This window comes from Salvelinus sp. IW2-2015, linkage group LG14 (genome assembly GCF_002910315.2).
Source record: "Salvelinus sp. IW2-2015 linkage group LG14, ASM291031v2, whole genome shotgun sequence".
NCBI classification, from domain to species: Eukaryota; Metazoa; Chordata; class Actinopteri; order Salmoniformes; family Salmonidae; genus Salvelinus; species Salvelinus sp. IW2-2015.
This window is the reverse complement of record NC_036854.1, coordinates 29288203-29305976: the sequence shown is the minus strand read 5'-3', so window position 1 is coordinate 29305976 and position 17774 is coordinate 29288203. Positions and strand designations below refer to the sequence as shown.

At 42.8% G+C, this 17774-nt stretch overlaps 1 protein-coding gene across 1 annotated transcript in view; it reads left to right on the top strand.

Moving 5' to 3' along the window:
* The first annotated feature begins 5 nt into the window (after positions 1-5).
* Positions 6-17774, top strand: part of prkdc (protein kinase, DNA-activated, catalytic subunit) — a 44233-nt gene continuing 26464 nt past the window's right edge. Inside the window, exons 1-35 of the mRNA XM_023999879.2 lie at positions 6-309; positions 1266-1342; positions 1458-1562; positions 1683-1757; positions 1863-1971; positions 2232-2344; positions 3487-3586; positions 3759-3814; positions 3940-3970; positions 4106-4263; positions 5290-5436; positions 5635-5799; positions 6009-6177; positions 6535-6584; positions 6896-7039; positions 7492-7641; positions 7818-7936; positions 8185-8344; positions 8792-8857; positions 8963-9082; positions 9246-9405; positions 9573-9679; positions 9769-9859; positions 10253-10416; positions 10677-10829; positions 12836-12943; positions 13167-13393; positions 13670-13764; positions 13976-14078; positions 14205-14338; positions 15854-16084; positions 16247-16473; positions 16828-17036; positions 17260-17392; positions 17598-17756. Coding sequence (XP_023855647.1) covers positions 141-309; positions 1266-1342; positions 1458-1562; positions 1683-1757; positions 1863-1971; positions 2232-2344; positions 3487-3586; positions 3759-3814; positions 3940-3970; positions 4106-4263; positions 5290-5436; positions 5635-5799; positions 6009-6177; positions 6535-6584; positions 6896-7039; positions 7492-7641; positions 7818-7936; positions 8185-8344; positions 8792-8857; positions 8963-9082; positions 9246-9405; positions 9573-9679; positions 9769-9859; positions 10253-10416; positions 10677-10829; positions 12836-12943; positions 13167-13393; positions 13670-13764; positions 13976-14078; positions 14205-14338; positions 15854-16084; positions 16247-16473; positions 16828-17036; positions 17260-17392; positions 17598-17756 — 4584 coding nt within the window. The 5' untranslated portion in view covers positions 6-140. The remainder of the gene's footprint in view (positions 310-1265; positions 1343-1457; positions 1563-1682; positions 1758-1862; positions 1972-2231; positions 2345-3486; positions 3587-3758; positions 3815-3939; positions 3971-4105; positions 4264-5289; positions 5437-5634; positions 5800-6008; positions 6178-6534; positions 6585-6895; positions 7040-7491; positions 7642-7817; positions 7937-8184; positions 8345-8791; positions 8858-8962; positions 9083-9245; positions 9406-9572; positions 9680-9768; positions 9860-10252; positions 10417-10676; positions 10830-12835; positions 12944-13166; positions 13394-13669; positions 13765-13975; positions 14079-14204; positions 14339-15853; positions 16085-16246; positions 16474-16827; positions 17037-17259; positions 17393-17597; positions 17757-17774) is intronic.

Sequence of the window (17774 nt, the reverse complement as noted above, 5' to 3'; positions counted from 1 at the left end):
AACGTTTTTGAACATCATGCTTGGTCGTGAATATACCTTTGATGGGAGTGTTTAAACTTTTAGATGTATTTCTGGTCGCGCGCGTATGAATGTTGTTGATGTGTTCTAAGGATAGTTAGCAGTAGCTAGATTAGTTTAACATGTCCTCCGACGACAAAGTTAAGGTTGTTGGAGGGATTCAAGGGCATCTTCTGAAACTTCATGCAGCTCTCTCAGATGTCGACACAAGAGATGCAGCGCTAAGATGTCATGACATTATCGGGGACTTGGGGCAAGAATGCATGCTAACGAACAGCGAGAACGAGCTGGGTAAGGTTCACTGTAGTTCTATATAAAGTGTGCAATATATTAACTTCAATTGTTGTCAGACCCAAACAGCATAACGTTAACTAGCTATGTAGATAGCATAGCAATTTAGCTAGCAAGTATAGATTTGCGCCTACCCTTGGCTTGCTAATGCTGGGGGGGTATTCATTTAGCCTATTCTGTTGCAAAACGTTTCTTAAACGGGAAGGGACCTATCTGAATTTGTCTAATATAAACTCGTTTTCGTTTGGAGGAAACGGTTTCTGTTGCAAAACGTTATGCTACAGAATTTGCGTAATGATTACATACCTTCCTAATGAACGAATACTGGCACAGACTGRGCACCTGTTTGAGACGATGGCCAGAGCCATTTTTTGAGATGCTAATAATCACAGTTACGCATGCGCATTACATCCATCTTGAATGATGCCAAACGTCCCCATTCATATGTCATTTGGGATTAACTATGTAGGTAATAGTGATTTAAGACCCTAAATTAGCGTGTTTCTCAATGTTGTTTCATTCTAAGGACTAAAGGGGTCCTTACTTTTTTTGTAGCTCTTGACTATCAGGCCTGCTATATCTGAGGCTCTGGTCAGCAGCATTGCAGGCTTGTCCACACTATGGGAAGATCTCAGTTGCATTCTCACGTCCTCTCCTAGTCTCTTTCTCAAAACCCATTGGATGAGAGCCAGAAGTCTCTCATTTCTGATCTCCCCCTCCAATGGGTTTTGAGAAGGTGAAAGGAGAGGACACGAGGAGTATGCAATTGAGATCTTCCCTAGCTTTCAACAATCCGTTGGGGTCAGGAGAGCAAGTCCACGCTGATCTAGGATGCTATTCTAATTCTGTAGGGACTATACGACATAGTGTTTTTGTGAAATATAGAATTACCTGTTTGTTTTTGAAGTGGTGAGTGAGTGACATCAAGTCATTGATTGATTTGTTTTCTCTTGAAGCTTTACATGCATCCTTGTTGTTCTCAAATGAAGATGGGTTGCTCAACTTTCTTCGAAAATCACTGGCATTTGAAGAGGTTAGTGCAAATGAATGAGGTCAATGAAAATCTGTTCCCCAATTGAAATGTAGAATGACAGTCCAGTTCTATTTTGTTGTTGTTGCCATGATGACTGGTTCATATTTAAATGCAGCTCCGGGATACAAGAGTTGAGACCATCAGTCTACTGGACAAGTTCTTGCAGAGGATATCTACAAGCGTCAAGGGTTGGGAGAAGACTTATGCCATTGATGTCAAGGTATGTTATTAACTGTTACATTTGATGTATTTTTTAAATGTTTATTTATACATTTTGAAGTGATTTTTATTTGACACCTTGGACTCCTCAGTATTAACGCCATCCTTCCTCTGGTCGTAGGACATATGCTTGGTTGTGTACACAAAGGACAAAGCTGCAAAATGCAAGGCACCAACATTAGATCTCCTGATCCAGGTTAATGATTAACATGCATTCATGTGATAATGTTTTTATTGAAAACTGGTTAAATGACACCATCTTTTTACTAAATGTCAGTTTTCCATTTCCTAACTTTTATAGGTTCTCTATTTAACTAAGGACTCCAGTATTGCTCAGGACTTAAAAGTTGGTAAAATATTCGACAAATTCTATTTCGAGCTCTCCTACAAGAACAAAATCGCAGATACAGGTGAGTGTTAATTTCCTTGATGGGGGTCATATTGACAGTGTAAAAAAGCAGGCACCTTCAAGTAGGTGTCGCAGAATAGCTTTCAATAGAGCCCCACATATTCAACCATGTTTACTGACCTACATTGTAATTCCAATGTTTCCAATGGCATAGGAATCACTGTCTGCTCTCTCTATAATGCAGTATACTATAACACTAGTTTACCTGCAAGTCCTATTGACACTGATTTGTGTTTCTGATTTGTCTTATTTTTTCAATAGTTCTCAGTAAAATCTATGAGCTCTTAGGAGTTTTGGGTGAGGTCCATCCCAGCGAAATGGTCAACCACTCAGATAAACTCTACAGAGCCTATTTAGGAGAGCTGAAACTTCAGGTACATCCCATATAAAGTAGACTAGGGGTCAGCAACAGGTGGCCCGCAGGCCAAAATCGTCCCCTCAAAACAACTGTAAATTCACCAGGAATTCGGCTTAAAACGAGTTTTATTTAGTAAATCTGTTCCCAAGTATTTCCATGAATAAAAAAAGAGACATACAGTTGTGGCCAAATATAAAGACACCCTTTTCTTAAATATTTCCCTATTTCTTCTCAAATAAATATACAAATATGGCCTCCTGAGGTGTCACTACAGACCCGGGATCGGTCCCAGGGTGTGTCACAACCGGCCGTGACCGGGAGTCCCATAGGGCGGCGCACAATTGGCCTAGCGTCGTCCGGGTTAGGGGAGGGTTTGGTTTGGCTTTACTTTGTTCATCGCGCACTAGCGACTCCTGGTGGCAGGCCAGGTGTCTGCAGGCTGACTCTGGTCATAAGTTGAACGTGTTTCCTCTGACACATTGTTGCAGCTGGCTTCCGGGTGAAAGCGGGCGCGAGTTAAGAAGTGTGGTTTGGCGGGTCATGTTTCGGAGGACGCATGACTCGACCATCGCCTGTCCCGAGCACTTTGGGGAGTTGCAGCGATAAGATGATTGAAATTGGGGAGAAAAAAGGGGGTAAAAAAAATAATATATACTTTTTAATTTTGTCCATATCAAATTTGTCTTTATTTTCTAAATTACAATTTTAAACTTAAGTTTACAAAAATAAAATTGGTTCTGCATTGTTGAAAATCCATAACAGGTTGTGGAGACAGTTTTTTTCAATTTCATTTTTTTTAATTTTAAGAAATAGGGAATTATTTAAGAAATGTGCAAGGGTGTCTATCTATTTGGCCACAACTGTATGTGATCGTGTCTCAATGTAATCAAGATATTAAATGATTGTTATTTTCAAGTAACAAGTTGGTCAATTTGCAGTGTACAAATTATTATAATTCTGTTCCGTCCCCCCGTACACATCCGGGCCAACAAAAATCGGCCCTCGGCTGAATCTAGTTGCCTATCCCTGCAGTAGACTGTGTGGTATTTGAGCCGTGTTCATTGTGCAATATTTAGGTCTACAGTTGAATTACAATAGATTTTGTTTTGTGCATTGAATTTCATTTTCTTTTGGTTGCAATGTTGAAACCATTTTTAGATGACTTCATCGACAAAGGAGCCAAAGCTTACTGTTGTAGCTGGATGTTTGAGAGGGATCACGGCACTAATGGTTAATTTCACCAAGTCAGTGGAAGACGGTGTGTGTGTGTTGTGTTTATTGTCTTTACTTAACWGAATGTGTTGCTCATGTATGGGAAGCTTTTTTTCAGTTGTAAATTTTCTGATTGACTTTCTCAGCACCAATAAGGTGACTTTGTCTTCAGGTCATCCTGTATTTTCCCTATTTAATTTTTTATATTTTTTCTGCAGACCCAGGAACCTCAAAGGAAATATTTGAGTATGCCTTGAAGACAATTAGTCCTCAGGTTGGTAAAATRTTATACAATTAGTGCTTTCAATATCCTATGTGGTAGCGTACAGGTTGTCTAATGTGAGCAATAGGACTGTTCATTCATCCTTCCGTTCATTTCACGTCCTCTCTTTTGAACAGGTGGAGATGTGCCGTTATGCTGTCACCTTTGGTAAGATTTACTGCATTGAGTGCCAAATCATTTGCACTTTCATGACTACTCCTTTGTTTCCATTGCACCAGGCAATCTCAATCAAATGCAGCATTGTTTGAGCTTGACAATAAGCAATTTTTCTACGCTTTGTAGCTGGACTGAGATTGTTAGCAAAGCATGCAACTCAATTCAGCCACTTGCTGATGGACCACTACAGAGCCTTGTTTGATGTCATGTCCAAGCTGTGTGGACACATCAACCAAGAGATGAAGAAGACCAGTTACTATGCCTTGGAGTCCTTCCTCAAACAGGTGGGCTTACCACATCCCTGAATGTAGTTAGGGGCAATTCCATGGTAACAGAATGATGCTGATACTCCGATATTTCACTTTAAAATGTATTTAAAACAAACCAATGAAAAACAATGTCTACAAAACAATGTCTACTGAACATTTTACRAAAACACATTTACTTGAAGAACAGTGCAGATGCAAAGTTTGGTAACAGAATGACAGAACAAACCGTAATGCAGTTCAAGAAATAAAGTWAAGAAAATATTTACAAAATAAACTGAAGTAAAAAATKTAATAAAAAGTAACACAATAAAATAACAATAACGAGGCTATATACAGGGGGTACCGGTACCGAGTCAATGTCTGGGGGTACAGGTTAGTCGAGGTAATTTGTACATGTAGGTAGGGGTAAAGTGACTATGCATAGATAATAAACAGCGAGTAGCAGCAATGTAAAAACAATGGGGGGGTGTCAATGTAAATAGTCCGGGTGGCCATTTGATTAATTGTTCAGCAGTCTTAGTGCTTGGGGGTGGAAGCTGTTAAGGAGCCTTTTAGTCCTAGACTTGGCGCTCCGGTATCGCTTGCCGTGCGGTAGCAGAGAGCACAGTCTATGACTAGGGCGGCTAGAGTCTTAGAGCCCAAAACATTTTCAATCTGCACTGTTCTTCAAGTAAATGTGTTTTTGTATAGTTTTGGAAATTGTTAAAAGTATTACTTGTGCATAGAGTTGTATCATTGGTTTTTGTTTGACCTACATTTTGAAAGTGAAAAATMGGAGTCTGTGTTATTCTGTTACCGTGGAACTGCCGTCAGACAAATTAATGGTGCCGTTTTAGTTTTTAGGCTTTTTTTGCAGTCACGCTGCACAGAAGGGCATCAGTTCATTTGTCCCCTATACTTATTGTTTCATAAGATATAGGTAACGTTTCACTTGAGAGGATTTTTGTGAATAACCGTATTTCTATTSCTTTGTTTTGCAAGGAGTAGTGTGTTTCCTTTTTGCCCTGAGAAATATAACTGTTTGTTGGATTATCGCTTTAGGTTGCTCTCCAGGTGGCAGAGAATGTTGAGGAGCACAAAGGCAAGCTCAAGTTCTTCATGCAGAAGTTCTGTGCCATAATCAAGACCATGGACTCCACTCACAAGGAGCTCTCCATTGCTATCCGTGGCTATGGGTTCTTTGCAGCGGTACGTTTCTATTTTCTCCCCTCATCCCTTTGGGCTTGTCCTGCTAGAAAAGACACTGACTGGTTTGTTATGTTGTAGTATACTACAGTTAGTCACTGATATGTACATGCATTTGGAGTTGTGATATATTCCATTTATCCAGTGCACTGTTTATTTTGCATTACTGAACCATTTATTGTATAATTGTTGCTGTTGCAGCCATGTAAAGTGGTTTGCCCTCAAGACGTGGACATGATGTACACAGAGCTGATCCAACGCTGCAAACAGATGTACCTCACGGAGTCCGACGGAGAGGAGGACAAAGTTTACCAGCTCCCCAGCTTCTTGGACTCCATCGCCAGTGTCATCATCCACCTAGACAAGGTAACCCCAGAACACAGTCCAAATGAACCCCTCCCCTTCCGAAATTTGAAAAATGCTTACCCCCGCGAAATCGTGATTTGTCCAWATAATCAGTGATGCTAAATCTAGCGCACCGCAATAATTGTTTCTATGTTCCAACCGATGTAACTTTAGTTACAGATGGTGGGGAGACTAGCATTACCATATCACTGTTTATCGTGTACCCACAGATCCCTGAGGTCTACACACCTGTGCTAGAGCGCCTCCTGGTGGTACAGATCGACAGCTTCCCTCAGTACAGCGTGAGAATGCAGCCCACCTGCACTCGTGCCATCGTCAAGGTGCTTGTCGCCATGGCATCCAAGGGTCCAGTATTCTGGAGCTTCATCAGTTCTGTGGGTGAGTTGAAGAAACTGAGTCACAGACTYTAGCCTATAATATACGCCATTTATGAAGGCCTTCAAAAAACATTTATAAAGCCATCATAGTTGCTTCACAAACCATTTAAGCTACAATCATTTAGGCTGTAAACAAATGCCATGCTAGGTAGAGGCTGCAAAGGGTTTTGACACAATCGCCAAAGTGCCAGATGTAAGGACATTTTTCTAAAGCCTTTGTTGTACGTGTATAGTATTAATAAMATCTATATCGACCTTATAAAGGGTTTATGAAGGCCTCATTAAATCGTCAAAGTTGTTGTTACCGTTACTTCTGATGCATCACTATGCCAGAATTGTTWGATTTTTCTCCTTTCAGTGCACCAGGGCTTGATTCGTGTCTGTTCGAAGCCTGTTGTCCTTCCTGAGGTAAGGTCATTTTGGCCCTACATTATGCCACTGTTTTAATGCTCTAATATGAGAATATCATACATTCCTTACATGGACTGTGATCTATGTGTTGTTGACCTTGTTTTCATCAACTCTACTTAGTTGCATAGTTTTGTTATTTAAATGTATACTTTAAAGGTATATTTTCTTTAACCATGATTGAAAGTTGGCAGGATAGTGTATTGTCAGTCAGTTGGGAGGATGGGATGTTGGCGGGATGGGGGATTGTCAGTTGGCAGGATCAGTTGTTGTCAGTGGGAACTTGTTAATGGTGGTAACTGTTCTGTTAGGAGGGGGAGAACGCTCAGAGTGTCACCGGGACTGGTGGGGGGTCTGCAGAGGCCTCTCAAATGCAGACTGGGAAATGGAGGGTTCCCTCTTGTCGCGACTACCTGGATCTATTCAGGGGTCTCTTGGACTGTGATCATCTAAAGGTGTGTGTGTGTGTGTGTGTGTGTGTGTGTGTGTGTAACCAGTTAGGACGCTGTTCTAAGCAGATCCTGGTTAAAATAGTATTTTCCTCTTTCAGATACTTTAACTGCACTTGATTAAGCTTGGCCTGGCCCAGTAGAATAGTCCTAAAAGTGTGAACGCTGCCCATTTAGCTCTGCTGGCAGGCTCTATCAAAGATAACAAATACTATTTGAACCCAGGTCTGGTTCTAAGGGGAAAGATGTTTTTAATCTTCCTTGCTCAGTTTGGTTCTCTTAGCCTAGTTAGTCYTCCACTAATCTCGGTTAACMCAGAACTTAAATTGTGCATCATTTGGTTAGATGCTACCATTTATGCTGACGTAGTCTGTCCATGAGAGATTAGTCCTCCACATACAGTGTTGGTTGATGAAGTGATCCTTGCTATCAATGACTCAAAATGTCTTCTGCTGTAGGACACTGGGTTTCTCGACAAGGGGTTTGAAACCCAGAACGCTACCCTGAGGTCTTTGAGCCGACTGCTTTATGATGAACTGGTGAAATCCATCCTGAGGATTGTAGAGAAGCTGGACCTCTCAGTTCAGAAAGTCAACACAGAGAAGGAGGTGAGACCTCTTCTGATAATAACTTTTGATTTGTGGTGAATCATTTTTAAAAACGGTCACCACTGATGTGTCCCGGCTTTAGCCGATTAATAAAGGTGTGTCACGTGTGAAAATAATTGATATTGTAAACCCATGAGAATCTCTCATTGATCAATATGTGGTTTGTGTTGTCTTAGGATCAGGATGACCAGGTCAACAGCAGTATGGTTCTGCCGTCCTCTGACCCAACAGCCCACCTCCTGCCCAACAAACCCAAGGACTTCACTGCCTTCATCAACCTGGTTGATTTCTGCAGGTACAGTACCAGTCCCCATCCAGTAGCCTGGTCCCAGATGTCTGTGTGCTGTCTGGCATAACAACAACCATAGAAAGCGGCTATACAGCRCAGATCTGTGACTTTGTTTTTTATTCAGTGAATGGGAGGAATCCTCAATGCAGCCTAAATCATCCAGTGCTTTCAAGCCGAGTATTTGTATGCCAGTTTGGCACCTGAGTCCGTACCTCTAGTTACACTATGAGGCCTCTATCTGTTTGTCCTTGTAGTGAGTTGCTCCTGAAGAAGCGTCTGGAGTATTTTGGGCAGTGGGTGTACCCTTTGAGCCACGAGCTGATCCTTCAGTCCATAAGAGCCCCGCTTGTCAGTGGCTTTTACAAGCTACTCTCTGTATCCATGGAAGTAGCCAAGAGAATCAAGTACTTCCAGGTAAACCGTGTTCATCAATTCCATCCCATCACTATGCTTTGAGTTGCACTAGCACTAGTTGCACTAGCAACTCCAGTGTCGTGGGTTTGATTTCCTCTTGGGTCATATGCACTATCTATTCAGTCACTGCACTGGATAAAAGTTTAGAACTAAAGGTTATATATGCCACGTAGATACAGCTGTATGTTCTACAACCTGATGGCTGATGTACATGTGATGTACATATGTGATGTGATGTACRTGATGGCTGATGTACATGTGATGTACATGATGGCTGATGTACGTGTGATGTGCATGATGGCTGATGTACATGTGATGTGATGTACATGATGGCTGATATACATGATGGCTGATGTACATGTGATGTACATGATGGCTGATGTACATGTGATGTACATGATGGCTGATGTACATGATGGCTGATGAACACTATACTTTCTTTAACAGGGTGTCGGACCCAAAAGCGCTCAAAGCAGCGCCTGCTTTGCACTCTTCTCAAAGTTTGGAAAAGAGGTACAGCACGACTACTTTTTGAATCCACTCTAGAACGAGAAGAGCGGTGTTAATGGCCATGTTGTTTGGTCAGAATGATGTACTGGATGGTTGCTGTCTCCTTAGGTGGCTGTGAGAATGAAGCAGTATAAAGATGAGCTCCTGGCCTCCTGCTTGACCTTCGTTCTCTCCCTTCATCATGACATAGTTGCTCTGGACATCAAGGCATACATCCCCCCACTTCAGGTGCGGAGCTCCCTCTCATGAGGGTTTATTACTGGTTTACCTAAAACATTTCAACTCAACATATACCTACCTACCTGGTACTAAGTCATGTACATGTATAGGTGCTGTTTTCAATTMATCCCAATTGATGACTTAACCGCTCTCTGTGGTTGGTGTACCCCAGGTGGCTCTGAAGCTGGGCCTGAGCCATGCCCCACTGGCCAATGCAGCGCTGGACGCTCTGGAGGCGTGGTCGTCACGTATTCCCCGAGACACCATGCAGCCATACTATAGGGAGATCCTGCCCCACCTCGACGGATACCTGAAAACAGCCGCCGCTGACGGTGATTTGACCTCGCTCTCCATCCATCCATTCTTGCTTTATCTCAGTCTAGAAAGGAAATTACAAATAATATCTTTGTTCTATTTGGCTGTACTTCCCTCAGGGAATCTGACCTACTTGTTTGTACGGTATGCTATAATTCTGTTCCCCTTTTTGTCTTGATTGCAGACAACGATGAGAGCCCCTGGGAGGTGACGTCTCTATCCACGGGAAAAGAAAAAGGATACAGCAAAGTGATGGCTAAGCTCCTGAAGAGATCCAAGAAGGTTGCCATGGTAATAAGTAGTAGGAGTCATTTTCCTTGCTATAAGTAACCGAAGCATAAGTTTCTCAAATATGAATTACAGGATGTTTTGTTTGTCAGGAGGAAGCTTCTCCCATTGCCATGGTGAGGAAGAGGGTGGTGCGGTTGCTGGGACACCTGGGAGGGCAGCTGAACAGGAATCTGGTGACCGGTGAGGATCTAGATGTATTTTTCAACTACCACTTTAATAAACACGATGAACAAACGTGTGTGTGTGTGTGTGTGTGTGTGTGTGTGTACTGTATGTATACCTAATATGTGCATCACAGGAGGCTGCTGAGGGGAGAATGACTCATAATAATGGCTAGAACGGAGTGAATGGAATGGTATCAACCACATGTGTTTGATGTATTTGATACCATTCCGCTCCAGCCATTACCACGAGCCCACCCTCCCCAATTAAGGTGTCACCAACCTCCTGTGATGTGTTTGAACGTCTGCATATCAGCTGATTGTATGTCGGCTTGTATGTATACCCTCATATCTTTATATATCACCTTTGGTATGTTTCTATAGTTTATATAGGATCTTATTCTCTCACCAGCGACCTCAGCCGAGGAGATGATGAAGAAGTTTGTGGCCTGGGACTCTGAGAAAAGACTGAGCTTCGCTGTGCCTTTCGCTGACATGAAGCCCGTCATCTACCTCGACCCATTTCTACCTCGCATCACAGAGCTGGCGCTGTCCACAAGTGACAGGCAAACCAAAGTATGGCCCCTCAAACTTTGTAAACAAACATATATATTTTACAAGGAAGCTAGACTGCAAAAAAAATCTGATTAAGTATATATCTGATAGACCTAATAGTTTGGGACTGTTGTGAATGTGTTCAGATCCCTGAAATAAGTCAAAACAATATAGCTCTATACATGGCATTGAGTTGAATAGATCCAGCACTTATCCAATGTGCACTTCTCAAGAGTTGTTATTAAGGTTTTTACTGTGTGTTGTGTATGTGCTGTGTTCAGGTGGCAGCCTGTGAGTTGCTTCATAGCTTGGTGGTGTACATGGTGGGTAAGGGTTCTCAGATGGTGGAAGGGAAGAAGGGCAGCCTTCCTATGTACAACCTGCACAAACGCCTGTTCCCTGTGCTGCTCCGGCTCGCCTGTGACGTGGACCAGGTTAGTCCATAAGTCTAACTCAATTAATTACATTTATTTTAATAAAGCCCTTGTTACATTAGCAGTTGTCACAAAGTGCTATACAGATACCCAGTCTAAAACCCCAAAAAGTGTCTAGGAAAAACTCCCTAGAAAGGCAGGAACCTAGGAAGAAACCTAGAGAGGAACCGGGCTCCACATGTGCCTGATGGACTTCAGACAAAACATCAGCTTAAAGCTTAATGTAGCCTTGATACATTTTTATATTTCAGTCATTTAGCAGACGCTCTTATCCAGAGCAACTTACAGGAGCAATCAGAGTGAAGTATCTTGCTCAAGGACACATTGACAGATTTTTCACCTATCGGCTCAGGGATTCGAACCAGCAACCTTTCGGTTACTGGCCTAATGCTCTTAACCGCTAGGCTTGATGTAGCCTTCATGACCACTTTGTAAGGCCTATTATATACAGCGCATTTGGAAGGTATTCAGACCCCTTCTCTTTTTCCACATTTTGTTACGTTTCAGCCTTATTCTAAAATGGATTAAATAAAAACAAATCCTCAGGAATCTACGCACAATACCCCATAATGACAAAGCAAAAACAGTTTTTTTGAAATGTTTGCAARTGTATACAAAATAAAAAACAGATACTTTATTTACATAAGTATTCAGACTCTTTGCGATGAGACTCGAAATTGAGCTCAGGTGCATCCTGTTTCCATTGATCATCCTTGAGATGTTTCTACAAMTTGATTGGAGTCTACCTGTGGTAAATTCAATTGATTGAACATAATTTGGAAAGGCACACACCTGTCTATATAAGAGCCCACAGTTGACAGTGCATGTCAGAGCAAAAACCAAGCCATGAGGTTGAAGGAATTGTCCGTAGAGCTCCGAGACAGRATTTTGTCRAGGCACAGACCTGGGGAAGGGTACCAAAACATTTCTGCAGCATTCAAGGTCCCCAAGAACACCGTGGCCTCCATCATTCTTAAATGTAAGACGTTTTGAACCACCAAGACTTTTCCTAGGGCTGGCCTGCCTGGCCAAACTAAGCAATCGGGGGAGAAGGGCCTTGGTCAGGGAGGTGACCAAGAACCCTATGGACAACCATCTCTGCAGCACTCCACCAATCAGGCCTTTATGGTAGATTGGCCAGACGGAAGCCACTCCTCAGTAAAAGGCACATGACAGCCCACTTGGAGTTTGCCAAAAGGCACATAAAGGACTCTGACCATGAAAAACAAGATTCTCTGGTCTAATGAAACCAAGAATGCCAAGCGTCACGTCTGGAGGAAACCTGGCACCATCCCTACGGTGAAGCATGTTGGTGGCAGCATCATGCTTTGGGGATGTTTTTCAGCGGCAGGGACTGGGAGACTAGTCAGGATCGAGGGAAAGATGAACGGAGCAAAGTACCGAGAGATCCTTGATGAAAACCTGCTCCAAAGCCCTCAGGACCTCAGACTGGGGCCAAGGTTCACCTTCCAACAGGACAACGACCCTAMGCACACAGCCAAGACAAAGCAGGAGTGGCTTCGGGACAAGTCTCTGAATGTCCTTGAGTGGATCAGCCAGAGCCCAGACTTGAACCCGATCTAACATCTCTGGAGAGACCTGAAAATAGCTGTGCAGCGACGCTCCCCATCCAACCTGACAGAGCTTGAGAGGATCTGCAGAGAAGAACTCCCCAAATACAGGTGTGCCACGCTTGTAGTGTCATACCCAAAAAGACTCGAGGCTGTAATCGCAACCAAAGGTGCTTTAACAAAGTACCGAGTAAAGGGTCTGAATACTTATATAAATGTGAAATTTCAGTATTTTTGTATTTGCTAAATAAATAAACMGTTTTTGCTTTGTCATTATGGGGTATTGTGGTTAAATTGCGGATTTCTTTCTTTATCTATTTTAGAAAAAGGCTGTAATGTAACAAAATGTGGAAAAGTYAAGGGTCTGAATACTTTCCGAATGCACTGTAGATGCTACAGAAATCATGTATTTGAACCTCAACTTTTTGTTTTCAGGTAACAAGGCAGCTCTTCGAACCACTGGTGATGCAGCTCATCCACTGGTTCACCAACAACAAGAAATTTGAAAGTCAGGACACAGTTGCTGTTTTGGAGGCTATTATGGTAATTCTCCCCCTACTGAATTTCAAATACTATTTATTTTTAATAGAATGTGAAACTGATAGAAAAAGTAGTTGCAACTGCAATGTTCTTCAATGCTTTTGGTCCCATGTTGCCACAATTTGTCACAAATGTATTTCAACCAGGAGTGAATGTGTAAAACTGAAATGTACTTATTCTACAGCAGTTGTTATGAAAGGTTGCTGAAGATATAGTTTTTCTTCAGGATGGCGTGATAGACCCTGTGGATAGCACACTCCGAGACTTCTGTGGCCGCTGCATTCACGAGTTCATCAAGTGGTCCATTAAACAGACCACCCCCAAGCAACAAGAGAAGAGCCCAGCCAACATCAAGTCTCTGTTCAAGCGCATCTACAGCCTGGCCCTGCATCCTAATGGTTTTAAGAGGCTGGGTGCTGCRCTGGCTTTCAACAGTATCTACCGACTATTCAGGTACGGTCTTATTTGATTCTGTGAAGCGTGTTAGTGCAGTAAACGGTCTAGAAGAAAAAGATACGCACACCTATTTAGGCGAGGTGCTGGCTAGCGGAGTAGAAAACTTTWAAATAAAAGAGAGCCGCACACTCTAGGAGCTCAGATGCAAAAATGTAATCACCAACGTTTCGACAGTGCAGTAAACGGGACAGTCATACTAGGAAATAAAGGAAATGTGGCTAGATTGCCTACACTACAGACTGCAATTTGTTTTTGTTTGCTTTGTCTGTGCAGAGAAGAGAATTCCCTGGTGGAGCAGTTTGTCTTTGAAGCACTAGTGGTATTCGTTGAAAGCCTGGCACTGGCCCATTCGGACGAGAGATCCTTGGGTAAGGATTGTCACTAAATTCCTGTTGGTTCTGTCATCCTGTTAATGATGATGTTCAATATGAACAAAAGTCCACAATAATTAGGTTTTACGTGTGTCCAGAGAGGTCATAATATACAGTTTAGATCTTGAATTGCTGAAATCCAACAATATGCATCATCATGCAAATCCATATCACCATAAAGATGAATAAAATCCTTCTACTTCCTTAGGAACCTTGCAACAGTGTGGAAGTGCTATTGACCACCTGAAGAGGATCATCAAATACAAGGCTTCCAACCTCAATCAGCAGGACACCAAGAGGCGGATTCCAAGGTTAGCAATGTACTAGGCTGGCTCTCTTTTGGGATGGTTGCATTTTCGACTTCAAGTACACGCAACTCCGTTTTTAAAGCATTTTWGAATTTTAGAATTTACTAAATCTTCTCTCTTTTCCACTAGGGGCTTTCCCCCTGATGGAAATGTGTGTTTGTCCGATGTTGTTATGTGGCTTCTGGAGCAGTGTGGGCGACCTCAAACTGAATGCCGTCACAAGTGCATGGAGCTCTTCTACGAGCTTGTGCCCCTGCTACCAGGTGAACTGTACTTTGTATCTGTTCTTCTGTAAAAAGACAAATGTGACAATAACACATTCTAACTATAGTATGTTTAAACATTTTATTTTAAACTTCTATTTATTAAGACACATTTAAATAAAAAAGGTAAAATATTTAAATGTGCAATTCTATGGCTTCGGGACAAAGGGCAAACACAATTGACCTGAAAAAGTTGTTTATTTACGGCAATATTATTCAATCAGTCAATCAATCAAATTGATTTATAAAGCCCTGGCACCACACCACATTGCACATTTAAATATTTTACCTTTTTAATTTAAATGYGTCTAAATAAATAGAAGTTTAAAATAAAACTGCAAGCAATATAGATGTAGAAGCACGGTGGCTAGGAAAAACTCAGTAGAAAGGCAGGAACCTAGGAAGAAACCTAGAGATGAACTAGGCTCTGAGGGGTGGTTAGTCCTCTTCTGGCAGTGTCAGGTGGAGATTATAAGAGTACATGGCCATTAAGGCTAGATTGTTCTTCAAGATGTTCAAATGTTCATAGATGACCAGCAGGGGAACAGACAGGCTGGGGACAGACAGGAGTCATCAGGTCAGGTAGTCCTGAGGCATGGTCCTAGGGCTGGGGGGGCATACTTACATTCACACAGGACACCAGTTAAGACAGGAGAATTACACCAGATATAACAGACTGAGCATAGCCCCCCGGGACATAGACTCTTGCAGCATAGATACTGGAGGCTGAGACGGGGGGTTGGGTGACACTGTGTCCAGTGGTGTAAAGTACTTAAGTAAAAACACTTTAAAGTACTACTTAAGTAGTTTTTGGGGGTATCTGTACTTTACTTTACTATTTATAGTTTTGGCTACTTTTACTTCATTATTTTCTTTAGGAATGTAGTGTACTTTCTACTCCATACATTTTCCCTGACACCCAAAAGTACTCATTACATTTTAACAGGAAAATGGTTCAATTCACACACTTCTCAAGGGGTCATCCCTACTGCCTCTGATCTGGCGGACTCACTAAACACGAATGCTTTGTTTATAAATGAGTGTTGAACCGTGCCCCTGGCTATCCGTAAATTAAATAAAAACAAGAAAATGCTGCTGTTTGGTTTGCTTAATATAAGGAAGGGGAAATTATTTATACTTTTACTTTTGATACAAGTACCTTTTAGCAATTCCATTTACTTTTGATACTTAAGWATATTTAAAACCAAATACTTTTAGACTTTTACTCAAATGGTATTTTACTGGGTGACTTTSACTTTTACTTGAGTCATTTTTAATKAAGGTATCTTTACTTTTACTCAAGTATGACAACTGGGTACTTTTTCCACCACTGACTGTGACCCCGTCTGACGATACCCCCGGACAGGGCCAACCAGGCAGGATATAACCCCACCCACTTTGCCAAAGCACAGCCCCCACACGACTAGAGCGATATCAACATCCACCAACTTACTACCCTGAGACAAGGCTTAGTATAGCCCACAATGATCTTAATGAGACTTTTCTTGTCTGTAGGAGAGAGGTCTCCGTCCCAATGGCTGCAGGAGCTGTTGCAGCAGCATGGTGTGGGCTTCCTCATCTCCAGGCTGGAGGGTGGAGGGCTGCTCTCCCAGCCCACCCTCAGGCACCTGGCCGGCCCCTTCACTGTCAGGGCCGCGCTGCAGTGGATGGACCTGCTGCTGGCCGCCCTCGACTGCTACAACACATTCATTGGCCTACACATCATCAAGCCCCAGCAGATACTAGGTGAGTAAACTCACTGGTGAGCCACACTCGTATGATGAGGGACCTTGCCTGAGACATGAGGACTCGCTTTTAGCTCAGAGGGCTAACAAAGTAGGAGACCTGGGTTTGAATCCAATATGGTCACACTTGCATTTCGGTCACAAGTTTTTTCTTTATTCGAAGGCTCTGATGAGAAATCCAGCTTTTTGAATGCCTTGGGGTTCTTCCTTGCTGAACTGGCCACCAAGGAGCTGGAGGCAGCAGAGGGCTGTTTCAGAGCAGGCCAGAGAATCTCCCTTTTCAGTCCCAGAGAGAGAGACCAGTACAACTACAGCAAGTGCACCATCATCGTACGACTCATGGAGTTTGCCACGGTGGTACTGGTCAAATGCCAACAGGACTTTTGGAAGGTGAAGGCTTACTTTATGTATATTTTTGGCTTTGTAGACATTTATGGGCACCTCGTTTCTGTGCTAGTGTCCAACAAGACAAAACTCTCAGTACTTCCTGGAAAATGTATGTACATAACCTCTAAATCGCTGACAATTCCCCCATGCAATCACAAGCTGCATGTATTTTTGGGGGAGGATAAAGTGTCAGAAAAGTGTCAAATGTATCCCTTTATCATTTGAATGCCCACTGTCTCGCTGTATTATTGATGAAGTATGGTATCATGGGTCTTCGTTTGCTGCTTTCTGAAAACTTGCAAGATTGTTTACTTGTAGAAATAAATGGATAAATACCTGTTTTAACCCTGTCCCTAGCTACTGGAGAAGGATCTGTTTGACTCTGCCTTTTTGGAGCTGGTGGCTCTGACTGTCTGTGAGCCCTCGTCTATCGGCTTCAACATGGCTGACCTGGAGGTGATGAAGCGCCTGCCAGAGGTGTGTGTTCCCCTGCTGAAGGCCCTGCTGGTCTCACCCTACAGAGAGGATCTGGAGGACAGCCTCAGGAAGAGGATATCCCAGCAAAGGTCTGTATGGTGTTGATTAGTCCTCTGTTTAGGTTAAGATCAGTTCAGTCCCAAACCAACCCCTAGACCATTGTCGTTTCTAAGTAGCCYGTTAAACATGTTAGGTAGACAACTATGGGCTTTATAGGAGTTCTGTCATTCATTTTCATCAGAAAATCATCAGAGCACAGAGTAAGTCATAGTGCAGGAATGATGATTAATAATGGGTTTGTGTTGTCTTCAGTGTGGAGGACTTGTGTAGCGTGGACCTTTACCATCCAGACACTCGTACCAGCCATGCCAATATGGAGATGCTTCTCTCTGCCTGCAAACAGATTCACAAAGCAGGCTTCCTCAGCTCCCTTCTGCACAGCCAGGTACTCTTTCTTTTTCTCTTTCTTTCTTTCTCTCCTTACCCCTGTCTTACTGATCTACCTGATGCTGCTGAAACATTTAGGCCCAGCTTTACTAAGGCCAGAGTTCCATTGTTGTCTTGTAGTGCACAAATAGTAMATGTTACACACCATCCCTCTTGTTGAAATCTCTTCAATATGTGGTTGTTCTCTCTGCTGTGTGTTAAAGGATCTCAGTTACTCACAGTCCCTGGGATCCAAACTCCTCCTGGCGGTATACAAAGGCATCGCCCCCGGAGAGGAGAGGAAGGCCCTCCCTTCCATGGACGTGAGCAGCAGGAGGCTAGCCGACGGACTGGTGCAGCTGGCCTTCTCCCTGGGTGGACAGGTTGGAAACACCTAGCCT